This window comes from Gymnoscopelus braueri (assembly GCF_963280865.1).
Source record: "Gymnoscopelus braueri genome assembly, chromosome: 21".
NCBI classification, from domain to species: domain Eukaryota; kingdom Metazoa; phylum Chordata; class Actinopteri; order Myctophiformes; family Myctophidae; genus Gymnoscopelus; species Gymnoscopelus braueri.
The window spans coordinates 45,130,455-45,146,236 of record NC_137623.1 but is presented as its reverse complement, the minus strand read 5'-3'; the positions used below and the strand labels follow the sequence as shown (position 1 = coordinate 45,146,236).

The 15,782-nt window shown below is 46.9% G+C and overlaps 1 protein-coding gene across 1 annotated transcript; it reads right to left on the bottom strand.

The window, feature by feature from the left end:
• Positions 1-1,316: 1,316 nt before the first annotated feature.
• amer2 (APC membrane recruitment protein 2) lies at positions 1,317-3,458 on the bottom strand (the record flags this gene model as incomplete). The annotated part of the gene is made up of 1 exon (XM_080418377.1): positions 1,317-3,458. One exon carries the CDS (start codon positions 3,456-3,458, stop codon positions 1,317-1,319), a length of 2,142 nt encoding a protein of 713 aa, XP_080274503.1.
• Between the last annotated feature and the right edge of the window lie 12,324 nt (positions 3,459-15,782).

The window sequence follows — 15,782 nt, the reverse complement described above, 5'->3', positions numbered from 1 at the left end:
AAAAACATCTAATCCAGAAAGTGAAGGGGAGTCCCATGCCCCCTTTGTCTCAGTGCAGTCGTTCTTAAAGTGGGGGTCCAGGGACCCTCACGGTTCCTCGAGGGGGTTCCCAAAGGGACGCATACAGGTCCGTAACTCTGAGAGTGTACAAATGGAACCAAACGGACCCTTGTGGGTCCGTTTGGTTCCAGTTGTACACACTCCGAGTTTCAGGAGGGTCCTTGAAATGAACAAAGAAGCGTACCTATATAGCCAGGGCAAATGATGGATGCTGGTAGGAATTCCACAGTTCCATAACGAAGGTTAACGACGTGTGTTTAGACCTTTAGCCAGCTTTAGCGGTTTATATTTGCAAATCCATTGGTCAGTGTGCGGTCAGAAATGATCCACCTATTTTATGATCCACAAAATAAATTAGGTAAAACAAAAACAAAATCAATTCCAGCATAATCCAAGTTGTTTTGTGTGTTTGTGTGTGTTTGCACCGGGGACTGTTGTCGATTGAAGATTGGACTTTTAGAACTTTGGCTCTAACAGCAGAGGATTAGGAGGTAATTTGTTACAGATTAGACAAGATGGGGAAAAAAAGTTTTAAAAAAGCAGAAAAAAAACGTTGATTAAAAAATATCCTCTAGTGTGTAAATTGAGTTGTGTCGTCATGAAAGTCAATTCCAGCGAAAGTGAAAAAGGTGTTCTTGTGTTTTGAGATGTGAAGGCTGTGTAGAATATCCGTCAGATATCACTGAGATAGAGAGAAAGAAAGCGGCCTCCTAAAAATGAATAGGCCTTACACCAGTTCCTCTCAAAAGGTCCTTTTGAACTCATCGCCAGTGGAACTGCATTTCTGCAGTAGGTCAGGAACTTCTCCAGCGAGTAGATGGCAAACGCGTTCAAAGCGAAGCTGAACTTAGTTCCAAAGTCTATGGATTGCCAGGAGTCAACCTCCAAAGCCCCCGGAAGGTTTCCGGCAAGCGCTGTGAAGTCGTAAAGGGACTTTTGGAGTCTCCTCGTGACTTTCCCAAGTGAACAAAAACATTGATTATATCCGAGAGCGGGTCGTAAGCCAAAACACTTTAGGAATGAGGGCTTTTTAAGATTTCAGGGGAATTTATTGGCAATTAGCTCTTCAGCTCAACATTTTTTTCATGGGGTGAGAAACCTTTTGGCTCCACATAAACAGCACTGTAGAAATGTACCCTCAATTCCATGGACTAGTACACAGTAAAATCCTCAGTGTTGACTTAACTCTGAGAGCGTGTAACCAAACGGACCCTTACGCTCTCAGAGACGGGGGAGCTCTCTCGACAGAAAGCTAGCTACTTCCTGTGTCCTCTCGAAGCGTTGCCGGCGGAGCGGCGGACGGGCACCTTGGACACAGGAATCCGCGTGCGAGCCGGCACCGGCGCCGCTTCCGTCTTCGGTGGAGGAGGGGCGTCGACGACGGCGGTCTCCACGACGGAAGAGAGCGCCGACTGGCTCACGGAGTGCGGCGGCGTGGTCTTGCAGACGCTTATCGGGATCTTGGAGTCCCGGGGAAGGCTGGCGCTGCCCTTCATCGACCGGAAGGACGAGGAGGAGGCGGAGGAAGGCGGGGTGGTCACGGAGGGCGGGCTCAGTTTGTATTCGGTGGATGGGGAGGGGGTGCTGGTCAGATCCTCCTCCTCCGCCATTTCCTCCTCTCCTTCCTCTTCCGGGTCGTTGTAGAGGTCGTACAGGTGGTCGCCGGAGCAGCTGTCTCGCGACAAGGCGATCTTCTGGCTCCGCTGCATGGCCACACCCTCGTCGGGCGTGGCCGTGGGCGTGGCCGAGGGTGTGTCCCAGTAGCCCTCGTCGCTGAGCGGCTCCTTCTCGCCGGGCGGCGACGTGGCGGCGGCGTGGCGGCCGTGCTGCGCGGCGTGAGGCAGCGGGGGCTTCGCCGCACGGCTCCCACCTCCTCCTGCCCCTCCTCCACCTCCCCCGACGACGGGGATCTTGCTGAGGCCCAGAGCTTTGACCTGGGGGGGCTTCCGCTCGCTGCTCCTCAGGGGGGCCGCTCGGTGATGGGTGGTGGTGGTGGCTGTGGGCGGGGTCTGATGAGAGCGGGGGAGAGCGGGGGAGTTGTCCCCCGTGGAAGGCAACATGTGCCAGAGTCCTTGCATGTCTGCGTCGTCCACCCCTTCCGGGCTGGCCATCTCCTCCCCGCCGCCCATGTAGGCGACCACGCCGCTGCCGGTCGGGTGCTGCTGAGGCGGAGGCGGCGGAGGTGCCCGGGCCCTGGCGGGCAGGGAGGCTGGCGCCGAACTCGGGGCGGTGGTGGTGTAGATCTGGGCGGACAGAGGGGCTTTGCGTGGAGACGTGGCACCGATGGGTCCGCCGCCGCCTCCCCCTGCGCCGCCGCTGGCCCCTCCCCCCCCGCCGCCGCTGCTGCTGCTGCTGGTGCCGCTGCCGCCGCCATTCCCCCCCACCACCCCCTCCTCATCCGCGTCCGCTATGATGTCGCCGCAGCCCGTCAGCGAGTCGAAGCTCTTGAGGGAGGTGACGTCGGTGAAGAGGAGGGAGCAGAGGCGGTCCACGGAGGGCTCCGACGGGGGGTCGGCCGCGCTGCAGCAGCTCTCCAGAGGGGGCGTAGCCGGGGGCGGGCTGTAGCTGGAGACGGAGGTCTTGGCTTTGGAGAGGGAGGGGGCCCCGCGCAGCGGCGAGTCGGTGGGCGTGTACGGGAAGGCGGAGTCCAACTCGCACGACACGTCGGTGACGGTAACGCAGTGCGGGGGGGTCGCGGCGACGCTGGCGGCGCACGTCTCCGGCCCTCGGAGGCTCGCGTCCGCCTCTGCCTCCGGCGCGCTCCCATGATCCTCCTGGGGTTGGTGCGGCGGGGGTTCGAGGGTCAGCGTGATGTCCTTCGCCTCCTCGCGGCGGGCGCCGCCCTCGTCCCCTCGGCCCTCCCTGCCCTCCAGCACCACGGTCGTCTCGCCATCGTTGGTCTTGTCCTTCCGCCTCCACCGCATGCTGCTGAACAGGCCCTTCAGGCCCCTCCCTCTCCTGCCGAGTCCCGCCCCTCCGCTCTCGCTCGCCCTCAGACTCCCTCGCCGGAGCAGAGAGAAGAAGCTCAGTGACTTGCTGAGGGAGCGCACCGTCCCCACCTCCTGGCCTCCTCCTCTCCGGGCTGCTCCGTCCGCCTCAGCCGCGCCGCCGTTGTTCGCCAGGCCGTCGTGCGTTTTGCTCCTGATGAGCTCAACCGACGCCGTGGAGGAGCCGCCGCTCCCGCCGTTGGCCGAGCTCCCATTCTCGTTGCCGTTGTTGTTGTTGGCCGCCGCGGCCCCTTTGTTCCTGAAGGAGAAGAAGCCGGCCATGCCGGAGCCGGAGCGCCGCTTGCCGAACAGCTTGAAGGCGGCTTTGTTGATCTTCCCCGTGGGCTGGGGGGGGTCGCATGATGGAGGGGCCGCCGCGGGAGGCTCCGCGCACTCCGACTGCACCTCCATTATCTAGCACTCTACCGCTCTGTCGCTCCCTCCCTATCCTCTCCCTCTAACACACACACACTCCCCCTCTCTCTCTCTCTCTCTCTCTCGCTCTCTCTCTCTCTCTCTCTCTCTCTCTCTCTCTCTCTCTCTCTCTCTGTCCTTCTGCCTGATGCTCTTTCCCTCCCACACTGATTCGGTCTAACGCCTGCCTGATGGTTTTCTCTCTCTCTCTCTCTCTCTCTCTCTCTCTCTCTCTCTCTCTCTTTCTGTCTCGTCCTCCCTCCCTCCCTCTCTTTTCTCTCTTTCACACACACAGCCAGACACGCACATACACACACGCTGGGGGCTGCTCCTCGCTGTATCCATGGTAACTGGGAGGGCTAAGCAGCTTTCGTCAGCGTTGGCGGGACGCCAGCACCTCTTCTCCAACCCCCCCCCCAAAACACACACACACACACACGCACACACACACACACACACACACACGCACACGCACACACGCACACACACACACACACACACACACACACACACACACACACACACACACACACACACACACTTGTCCTTCCCTGTCATAATTTACTTCCCTCTTTTAATTGTTCATTTGTCTACCAGGACTACATTTTCCACCCATCCAGTTGTGGTGTGTTGAAGGTGTGTGTGTGTGTGTGTGTGTGTGTGTGTGTGTGTGTGTGTGTGTGTGTGTGTGTGTGTGTGTGTGTGTGTGTGTGTGTGTGTGTGTGTGTGTGTGTGTGTGTGTGTGTGTGTGTGTGTGTGTGTGTGTGTGTGTGTGTGTTTATGAGTGGATAATATGCAATCATTCTGCACACATGCATATTGTGCGTGTACCTAATTATGAGGGATTATAATGTGTTGTGATGTTCATATTGTGACAGAGAAACTTTTTGAACAAATAAAAATAAACCAAACTTGAAATTAGGACGCTTTTGGTAGCAGTTTCAGCATAATATTAGTAATCATATTTTCATTAAGTGAAAATAGGTTTTGTTAACTTAACAGTTTGTTGCAAACTGTTTGCAATACAGCGTCAATAGTCATGTAGTCAAGTAATTCTAGTCATGTAATTTTTGTCATGTAATTTTCTCTATGTCTGTAACTTGTGTATTTTTGGTCAGATCTGCCTTGCCTGCCTGAAAACGAGATTCTAATTCTAAATAATAGGCTAGTTGAATAAAAAACGTATATGAGGAAAAGGATAAAGATGGGCTTGGGATTAGGTACTGTACTATTACGCACTCGTGCCCATGTCACGCGCGCACACACACACACACACACACACACACACACACACACACACACACACACACACACACACACACACGCACACGCACACGCACACGCACACACACACACAATTTGGGAGAGACATATGGCTGCTGTCCCCGTCTCCCATATGGGAACACAGGGCCAGGTGTCTGGAAGCTATGACCACACATCTAACTGTCATCCTATCATCGTGTGTGTGTGTGTGTGTGTGTGTGTGTGTGTGTGTGTGTGTGTGTGTGTGTGTGTGTGTGTGTGTGTGTGTGTGTGTGTGTGTGTGTGTGTGTGTGTGTGTGTGTGTGTGTGTGTTTACGCAAGTATTGTACTTAAGTACAATTGTGAGGTATTTTGACTTTAGTATTTCCAATTGTCAATACTTTTACTTCCACTCCACTACATCTCTGAGGAAAATATTGTACATTTACTACACTACAAATATTTGAAAACTTTAGTTACTAGTTACTTTTTAGATTTAGATTTTCATTACTAAACTAAATTAACGACATAAGCTCTATATTTCGGCTTTTTGAAAATAGCTGATCTCAAGTACAAAATGTGAGTACTTCTTCCACCACAGTGCGTGTGCGTGTGCGTGTGTGTGCGTGCGTGTGTGTGTGTGTGTGTGCGTGCGTGCGTGTATGTCTTGCTCTATAGAGCGGATGTCAGTCTAGCTTCTTTTATTTCCCCATTAGCTACACTGTTAGCATGTAACATGGCAACCACTTGTTTCCTCGTGGGCATGTACCAATCTATAAGCTACAGCCTCTGCTTCATGGTGTAATTTATCCTCCTTTCATTTCATTATATATAATAATTCAAAAGATGTTTTGGTGATGCAGGTTTTTACACAGACAACAATACAACTAATGACAAACAAAGGCAGTTCAGCAGAGCTAATACCGTTATTGTCACGAGGACAATAGAGGGGATGACACTATGCATGGATGTCTTGCTGTGTTAATTCTTCATCCTTAATTGTCTCTCCTGAAAAGCGATGAATCATCTATTCCAGTGATTCCCATGTGTAGAGTAGAAAGTACTCATTATGCAGAATGTCTCATTTCACAAGTTTTCAAGTGTATACTGTATAATGTATACAAATCTTTTGAAAATAGCAGATCTACAAGCGACGCATTGTGAGGTTGTAGATCAGCTATTTTCAAATGGCCGTAATAGGGCTGAAGTGGTTACTGTATGTTTATTAAGAATAATCAAAATCTACAAAGTAACTAGTAATTAAAGTTTTCAAATAATTGTAGTGAAGTAAAAGTACAATATTTGCCTTTGAGATGTAGTGGAGTAGAAAAGTACTGAAAATAGTTCTAGCAGTAAAGCAGTAAAGCAGTAAAGTAAAAAATACCTCAAAATTGTACTTAAGTACAGTACTTGAGTAAATGTACAGTACTTAGTTACTTTACACCACTGGTAAATTGTTAATTATCACGTATTCTCATGTTTGTTATTACTTATATGTGTTTATTTGTTTGTTTGTTTGACCACATTCTTAAGAACGTTGTTTAGACATGCTAGGTTCATTGTTTACTTGGTATCCTGGTTTCTTCGAGGCGCTACATTGTTTTCTACTCTACTTATGTGACTATTTTACCTTGTTGTTTGTTGACTATAGAGTTCATGCTTACTCTGCTTATTCCGATCTCACTCTTGTAAGTCGCTCCGGATAAGAGCATCTGCTAAATGCCTTAACTGTCATCCTGATCCACCACCCTGTGGGTCTATTATTCTACACCCTTCCCAACCCCCTGTGTGAGTTTCCCTGATCCCCGGACCCCCCCCCCCCCCCCCCCCCACACACACACACACACACACACACACACACACACACACACACACAATTTCTCTCCCTCTTGGCTGTGGGCACAGGCTCCCTTCTTCCACCCCATTGCTGTCAAACAATGTCTGCATTCATCTGCCTGGGGCAACATGCACGCACGCACACACAAAACACACACACACACACACACATGCACACGCACAAATGCACCCAGCTCATTTTGAGGGCTTCCCCAGAGCGAAGCGCTGGAGCATATCTCCTTCTGCTCTCCCCAAACAAGCTAGCCCGTCTGGCAGCCCTGTTAGTCAGACAACCAGTCAGTTAGTCAGTCAGTCACCTATGTCGGTAGCCCGCCCGCTAGCCAGTCTTTACAATGAGCAGTGGTGGAAAAAGTACTAAATGTTTTTACTGAAGTAAAAGTATCAATACTGCAATGTAGATATACTAGAGGTCCGGTAATCACAAGTACAAATTGGTATCAAAATATACTTAAAGTACCAAAAGTAAAAGTATTCATTACACAGAATGTCCCCTTTATATGTCAAAAAATATATATATCTTTTGAAAATAGCAGATCTACAAGCTCATAACGCGTTGCATCATGACACGTTGTGAGCTTGTAGATTGGCTATTTTCAAATAGTTTAAATAGTGGTTAATGTATGTTTTGTAATAGTAATCAAAAGAGTAGAAGTAGAAGTAAAAGTATAGAAAATTGGAAATACTCCAGTAAGTACAAATACTTTTTTTTTTTTTACTTAAGTACAGTAATTGAGTACATTAGTTACTTTCCACCTCTGACAATGAGTTACTGCATCAGTCATTCATCAAGTATAAGTTAGCCTGCTAACCACTTGCTGAACTAATTATCCCGGTTTTCAGTTTACAGATGTATATTAACTTCACTTATCCCTGTATCCCTTCACTTATCCCCCCCCCCCCCCCCCCCCCCCCCCCCCCCGAGGAGAGGTGGACTCTGCAGGGAGTCATGGAGACTTGGTGACAGGATAGGTGGTCTATAGCTCTATTGGCTGGACTTGAACCTGACACTCGGCAGCAGATGGCCGGTGGATGTGGATGGGTGGGGGTCTATTATGTGATATGACAGCAACATACAGGGCTTTGGGTGATTAAAGAATGGCTTGCCTGGGGGTCAGTAAACGCATATTAGCAATCGAGGAAGCCTCTTTCCCTTGTCATTGAAAGGTGTTGAAATTTTCTTTGGTTAAAATACATATTAAATACCTCCCCCATCTCTTCCTGTCTTCAGTAAACAGAAAAGTCAGGTCAGGAATTAAGCAGACAAAATTGGTACTGGAACACTATAAAATTTAAGCTGATGAATTTCTAATTGGCAACCCACCTGAAAATGTATTTTGTCTTTACCAAAGAGCTGGAGAGACAGGAGACCCCTGTTACTGAACAAACACTCTATCTTAAGGGGGTTCTTCAAATTAAAAAGTTTGAGAACCAATGTACTGAGCCTTTGATATTCCTCAACACCCATCACTTACTGTAGGCACCTTGGACACAATATCCATAAACTGAATGGAAAACCTCATATTTGCAAGGTGAAAACATGATGCAAAATGGAAAACAAACAAACATCAATAGTTGATTTTCATTGTACTGTACAGTAGTTTTTTGTTTGTTTTGGTGGTTTCAAAGGCTGACTTGGTCAGTCAAATGTGTGTTTTTAGCCATGTCATCTCTTTGTGCTTTGTGAGAACAGACACGTGTGTGTGTGTGTGTGAGTGTGCATGTGATTTTCTATCGCCACTCATGAGCACGCACGCACGCACGCACGCACGCACGCACGCACGCACGCACGCACGCACGCACGCACGCACGCACGCACGCACGCACGCACGCACGCACGCACGCACGCACGCACGCACGCACGCACGCACGCACGCACGCAGCTCTGTTTCGCTCCCCTTCTGTCATGCAAGGGTTCCTATTTCAGCCCCCCTGGGTGAAGCTCAGCAGTAAATGGGACAGTTAGAGGACATTGTCAAGATGACATTTTCTTTCTCTCCCCCCTCCGCTGTGCTCTAGTGTGTGTGTGTGCGTGTGTGTGTGTGTGTGTGTGTGTGTGTGTGTGTGTGTGTGTGTGTGTGTGTGTGTGTGTGTGTGTGTGTGTGTGTGTGCGTGCGCGTGCGTGTGCGTGTGTGCGTGCGCGTGTGCGTGCGTACGTGCGTGCACACGCGTTCATGCGTGCATCCATATGCGTGTGTCCTTCGCTGCAAGCTCACACTTAGCTGTTACGTGCTTTTAAACACTGCAGCCTCAGTGAGAGAAGAAACCTGGGATGGTGATATTTTGTGGGCGTGTTTGTGTGTGTGTTTGTGTGTGTTTGTGTGTGTTTGTGTGTGTTTGTGCGTGTGTGCGTGCGTGTGTGCGTACGTACGTGCGTGCGTGCGTGCTTGCGTGCGTGCGTGCGATAGAGAGAGAGATAGAGAGAGAGAGAGATAATTGATTAGTGTTTCCACACCAATGAGTCAGTCCTTTTAGGTGCTGAGAACAGAATTGTCAGTGATGGATGGATGGATGGATGGATCCATGGATGGATGGACGGATGGACGGACGGATGGATGGTTGGGATGGATGGTTGGATGATGGACTGACAGAGAGGCAATTGGAGTACAGCATGAATGCATCAATCAATAACCACACTCTTGGTATAACTTACCAGATAGTTATTACAGCATGGTGTGGATGACAGCATCTGAAACAATGACCACAACCTAGCACAGTCTGTTCTTTATGTGTAACTGCTGGGTTCTGGAATCTATGAGTACCTGCTGTCAGAGCTAATGGAGATCGAACGAGTTGCATTAGTGAAGGGGTGAGAAACACTACAGGTCACATGGTTTGTATCGCGCGTGCTTCATCAGCACCCATTATGAGGATTCAATCTATTCTATTGGACCCTGATGAAGGCCCCTGAGTTGAAACGCGTTGGTCACCGCGTTTTTAACTTTGCCAACCCATGACCTAAATAAAGGCTTTTAACTCAACTGAACGGAAGGCTTTTTAACTCGACTGAACAGAAGGCTTTTTAACTCAACTGAACGGAAGGCTTTTTAACTCAACTGAACAGAATCAGGCGAACTTCTCACTTGGATGTCAGCCTACTACAAAGTGAAAGAACTTAAATGTTTTGAACTACAATTGAACCCTCTCAAAAGAGCACCTGTTTCACTTTCTGATAATTACAGACCCACGCAGCGCTTCCTTGTCTCTTAATTCAACATGAGAATTCAATGTTTGGAACTATTTAGTATTTGGAATCATACAGTACACCACCTGTGTTTGGAACTTCTTTTTGCCCGATGGCAAGTGTTCTTCAGAAGAACAGCCGTGGTTCTTGTTCTTGTTGTCATCTCTGAGCACACCAAAACAGATTCCGAATCAACCGTAAGTTGGTTTTAGCTATACTATACATGATGTATATTGAATTAAATAATTGTCCGGATGCAGGGCCATATAAGGAGAGTTGTGTCACCTCTGTTCACTTTATCGGGCCAGTCTTCTACCTAGCCTTCTATTGTCGAATAGTGACAAAGCCCTGAACCAGAAGTTTACGGAATGCACTGGAGTTTATGAGCATTTGTCACTATTTCGAGTTCACATGACCCACGTGACTGGCACTGTTTCTGCCCCCTAGTTGACGTAACTCTCCAATAGAAGGCTCTGGGCGGACGGAGTGAACAGAGATGATGCAACTCTTTCCATGGCTCTGCCCACTGTCATTGCAGGTTGTTCAGTGTTCACTCTTCCATGCATAGACATGAATGGCTGCCAGCAGTTATCTGTGAACTGACAGGAGTCTTCACAAGACATTTAACCACTTAATACCTACACTAACTTCGTTTGACCAGAATCCTTCAGGGGTCTCTATACTAGGCCTCCTCCTTTTCCCCCTCTACACCAGTGTTGATTTTGACATCAAATTTTGATTTAGTTTTAGTCATAGTCTTTTGAATAAAATTCCATTTAGTTTTAGCATATTCTAGCCATCTGAAATGTTTTAGTTTTTGTCTAGTTTTAGTCGACTAAATCTATAGTTGTTTTAGTCGACTAAAATGTATTTTGGCGTAATGGCTGATTTTACACTTGGTTGCATGCTGAAAATAGCCGATCTACAAGCTCACAACGCGTCGCAGCGCAACGCGTTGTGAGCTTGTAGATCTGCTATTTTCAGTGCGCAACACCCGAGCGCAACCAAACATAAAATGACGTGTCTTTTAGTTCTACTGGATCTCTTCTCCACTAGTCCCTCACTAACATTTGAGTCTAGTTTTTATTTGTTGACGAAAATGGCAATATATTTAGTCTTAGTTTTAGTCATCATGGCTTAGTTTTTATTTCGTTTTCATTTAGTTCTCGTCAGTGAAAAAAGGTAGTTGACGAACATTTTTCGTCATAGTTTTAGTCGACAAAATCAACACTGCTCTACACCAAATGTACAATGCAGGCATTTCAGCAGATGCTCTTATCCAGAGTGACTTGCAAGTGCGAGATCGGAATAAGCAAAGTAAGCATGAACTCTAGTCAATAAACAACAAAGTAAGCACTCAGATAAATAGAGTGCAGAGTGAACAATCCGTCGTTATGCCAATTCATTCCTCCCCACACACATTTGTGTGTTGTCACTACTGTTGTGTCACTGCACCTTTTAAGACTTCCACACATTCTACTTCTCTGTGTTCCATAAAGTGCTCCTTCACATCCGCACTTCCTTTTTGTGCTTGTAGTACAAGCAGTGAAGTATACTTTCTCTCCACGTCTGTGTGTGTGTGTGTGTGTGTGTGTGTGTGTGTGTGTGTGTGTGTGTGTGTGTGTGTGTGTGTGTGCGTGCGTGCGTGCGTGCGTGCGTGCGTGCGTGCGTGCGTGCGTGCGTGCGTGCGTGCGTGCGTGCGTGCGTGCGTGCGTGCGTGCGTGCGTGCGTGCGTGCGTGCGTGCGTGCGTGTGTGTAGGATTATCCCCTATGCTCTTCTGTTTCTCCATTACTCCTCATGGAGTGGTAATAACTGTTATTAACTGACTCCCTGTCATACCTTAAAAGTAAATACTTGTCAAGAGCATGTAAACCCAGGCCCATTCTGCCACTGAATCCGTTTGGTAAATGGATTGATCTATTGATCTGTGAAACAGGTCATCAAAATACCCAAAGGACTCTTCTTCTTTTCCTTTTGGCTGTTCCCTTCAGAGGTCGCCACAGCCAATCATCTGCCTCCATCTCACCCTGTCCTCTTCATGTCCTCTTTCACTACATCCATAAATCTCCTCTTTGGTCTTCCTCTAGGGCTCCATGCCTGGCAGTTCCAACCTCAGCATCCTTCTACCGATATATTCACTTTACTATCCCTCCTCTGTACGTCTCCAGATCATCTCAGTCTGGCCTCTCTGGCTTTATCTCCAAAACATCTAACATGGGCTGTCCCTCTGATGTACTCGTTCCTGATCCTATCCATCCTTAATACCCAAAGGACATGATACGCAAAAAAAATAAATAATACTGTGTTTTGCCAATTATTTGGGCGCCCACTTGCAATATCCTCATGGCCCGACACCGACAGTGGGCCGTCGGCCCAGAAGTTGGAAACCACTGGCCTACAGGATGTGGCATTTGTTTGTGCTGTATAGGGTGCTTGTACTGTATGTATATTCCTGCCTTGTACCATGTTCAGCCAGTACAGCGTGTAGTAATCACCTGAATGATTCAGAGCTTTTTGAAAGCCTCAGGCAGCCATGTCTCAGTATAAAGCCACTCCATGTTTAATGATTTAATGATAACGTGCACAAGTTGGCTACCAAAAGACCAGCACGCTCTGTACTCTGTCTTAACCACCTGAACCTATAGCACAGGGGTTCTCAAAGTGATATCCAGGGACCCCCAGGGGTCCCTGAGGGGGTTCCAGGGGACACCTCAGAATCAGAATAATCCCAGACCCCTCAACAAAATGTGTTAATATAGCATTAAAATTACCACTTTAACCCTATTTTTGTACTTCTGCCATTCAAAAATAGCAGATCTACAAGCTCACACTGAGCTCACACGGTGAGTTTGTCGATCTGCTATTTTTGAAAAATTGTGAAAAATCTAAATAAATTGAAAGATTTTGAATAATTTGGTAAAACGTTGTGAGCTTGTATGCTATTTTCACTACTTTAGTGTGACACTCTTGTATGATGAAGAAGGACAACACAACAAAGTTGAAATATGGAGAAACAAGGTTTTGTGTGTGTGTGTGTGTGTGTGTGTGTGTGTGTGTGTGTGTGTGTGTGTGTGTGTGTGTGTGTGTGTGTGTGTGTGTGTGTGTGTGTGTGTGTGTGTGTGTCATTTTGTGCAGCTACAGAACCAGCCTGTTGAATGGTGGGTTTGGGTTTTAGAGAAGAGGAGCTTAATGGAGAACGCTAGCACACTGACTATACAATCTATGGTGCCAGGCTGTCTCTATTACTATTTGTCCGTAGTAATTAATAGTGCGTGTGTGTGTGTGTGCCTCTGTGTCTCCACAAAGATATAGACCCTGATGTGTGTGAGCTATAGAATGGTGGTATAAATGGTGTGTGTGTGTGTGTGTGTGTGTGTGTGTGTGTGTGTGTGTGTGTGTGTGTGTGTGTGTGTGTGTGTGTGTGTGCGTGCGTGTGCGTGTGTGTGTGTGTGTGTGTGTGTGTGTACATGGCCTATTTGAACAGCGTAAAGAAGGGGACGTGACTGTGCAGAGAGAACAAGTACACTGCACTGCCTGTACTACAAGCACACCATCCATTAAGAATTTACAAGTCTTTCTCTCTCCCTGGTAACAACACTGATGAAATACAGGCTGACCAAGTGTTGTGTGATTGCATCTGCAGTAATGCACTGGGTACAAAAAATGAAATTGATTGTTGGATGGTTCTCAAGATACGCGAATAACAGACGTACAGAGATTCCGTATGTATTGTACAGATACAGATAACACACACATTTGCTCAAGCATGCACACAAGCACCCACCCAAGCTTTGGCATAAAGCTCCAGTAACAACCCCAATCTGAAATTACTACAGAAATATTAAGTTCTTGATAGGCCTGTCACAATTATTACATAATCACCTAATCACAATTGTTTCCATGTTGAAAAATGTTCATATATTTTCAAACATTTTCTAAAATAGTGAAAATAGCAGATCTTCAAGTTCACAACGCGAGATCGGCTAATTTTACTATTAATGTTTTTTTTTTAAGTATAAAGTTGTTAAATATGTCAGTCATTATCCTTGTATATTTAGGTTATTTGTCATATCTGCCATTTGCAACTTCACATCCTAAAGCCAAACAGAAATGTAATTATTCACAATGAAATCGTCAATCGCAATTATTTGAGTGACAATTAATGGTCAGGTCAGGTAACATTTCATAATGGTGACAGTTCTAGTTCTTGACATGAAACGTGCCAGTTGAGGCAGTAAATAAATGCACTCAGTACATAGCCTCTGTCTTCTTCATTCCATTATGCAGGTTATATCCCCTGCTATACGTTCCCCTGAGGTCTGATCACTCGGCCTACTCCAGATGAATGAGGGTAGGAAGTGTTCTGCCTGCAAGACGTCCTTGTGCTCCTCTGAGTGTAACGTCTGGGATTCAAACATCGCCAAACATCGTAACCGCTAGCCTAAAGGGGAATCCTGGGTGTTACATTGGTGCTGGGGCCAGGTCCTGTATCTAGAGGGGTCTGTGGGTATGTCCTGTATCTAAAGGGGTCTGTGGGTATGTCCTATCTAGAGGGGTCTGGGGGTATGTCCTGTATCTGAGGGTCTGTGGGTATGACCTGTATCTAGAGGGGTCTGTGGGTAAGTCCTGTATCTAGAGCACTGGTTCCCAAACTTTTTAGCTCGAGTCTCGAGACCCCAAAAAATAATTTGATGTCTCCACGGGTCACAGGACACAAATTTGTGAAAATAGTAGATCTACCAGATCCTAACGCATCGTATTGCGACGCATTAGGCTATTTTGCTACTTCTTTAAACATTTGTTTTCTAATTTACGGAATTTCTTACATTTGTATAAAAAAATCATTGAATTGAAGTTAAAGAATATCTCACAATTGTTAAAGTAATACTAGGTAACTTTTTCAACAAAACTAAAGTTAAATTGTATATCTTTTGTGAGTAGCAAATGTTTCACAACACCCACTCCATGAATTTCACCCCCGAAAGCCTTTTATAAACTATTCTATATTGAAACGGTGGCTAGGGTATAGTCATTCCCGCGAAAATGACGTCATCCGGCCGGAAAACGTAAACGTAAATGCACCGGTTTCCTGTTTGGCCAGGAACTACCACACCGGTTTCCTGTTTGGCCAGGAACTACCGCGCTAATAACAAAAAGGAATCTCACGCTGTTTTTAAGAGATTGTAGGATTTGAAGATCGAAAACAACAGCAAAAGAAAACACAGCTCACGGTAACTAAAGCTCCACTGGCTAAGAGAAACGATCCACAGATAGTATAAAACAATTATGAAACGCTTCCGTCTTCCGGTGAAAACAAATGGAATTCTGGGTAACGCCGGAATAAACGAACGACCTGCAGTGACGGTAATGACCAGCAGAGGCTGCTAAAAATCGTTATTTGTGGACCTGCATTGTATTACTTTAAAGGTGACGTTCAGTTTTACCACACATTAAAAGTCTTTGTCATGGTCCTTCAAACGTGTATAGAAAGTTTTAACAAAAAATTCCACTCCATTGATCCATGGCAGGTGTTTTTCTCTCACATTTCTAAAGCCTTTTCAACTGCAATGAAAAAATAAATCTTTGCCTGCGGGTGTCGCTGGTGAGGGATTTTGCCTGTCAATCGCCTCTGCTCCGCCCCCCCCCCCCCCCCAAAGGAAAGGATAGGGGAGGGGAGGGGCGAGGAGGAGAGTGGGCGGGATTAATCGGCTGTGACATCACTGCCGAAGGGCCAAGCTCAGATTACTTTTCAGCCTAATTATTCAGAAAACCCCAGACCACAGAAAATCCACTGAATGTTCAAAGTTCAGATTTTTTGGTTGTAATTGAGGTCATAAAACCCCCCAAAAAACATAAAAAATAAAAAAAGGGAAAATGAATGTCATAGAACCTTTAAGTACAGTACTGATAATAATACTTTTAGAGTTAACTCTGGTTGTGTGGCTGTTATGCCCCAGTCTAGGGGTGCCTGAGACACAACATGAATATGTTCCCGCCTTCCCCAACTCCCAAGTAGCCACACAAACAAAGGGTTGAAGTG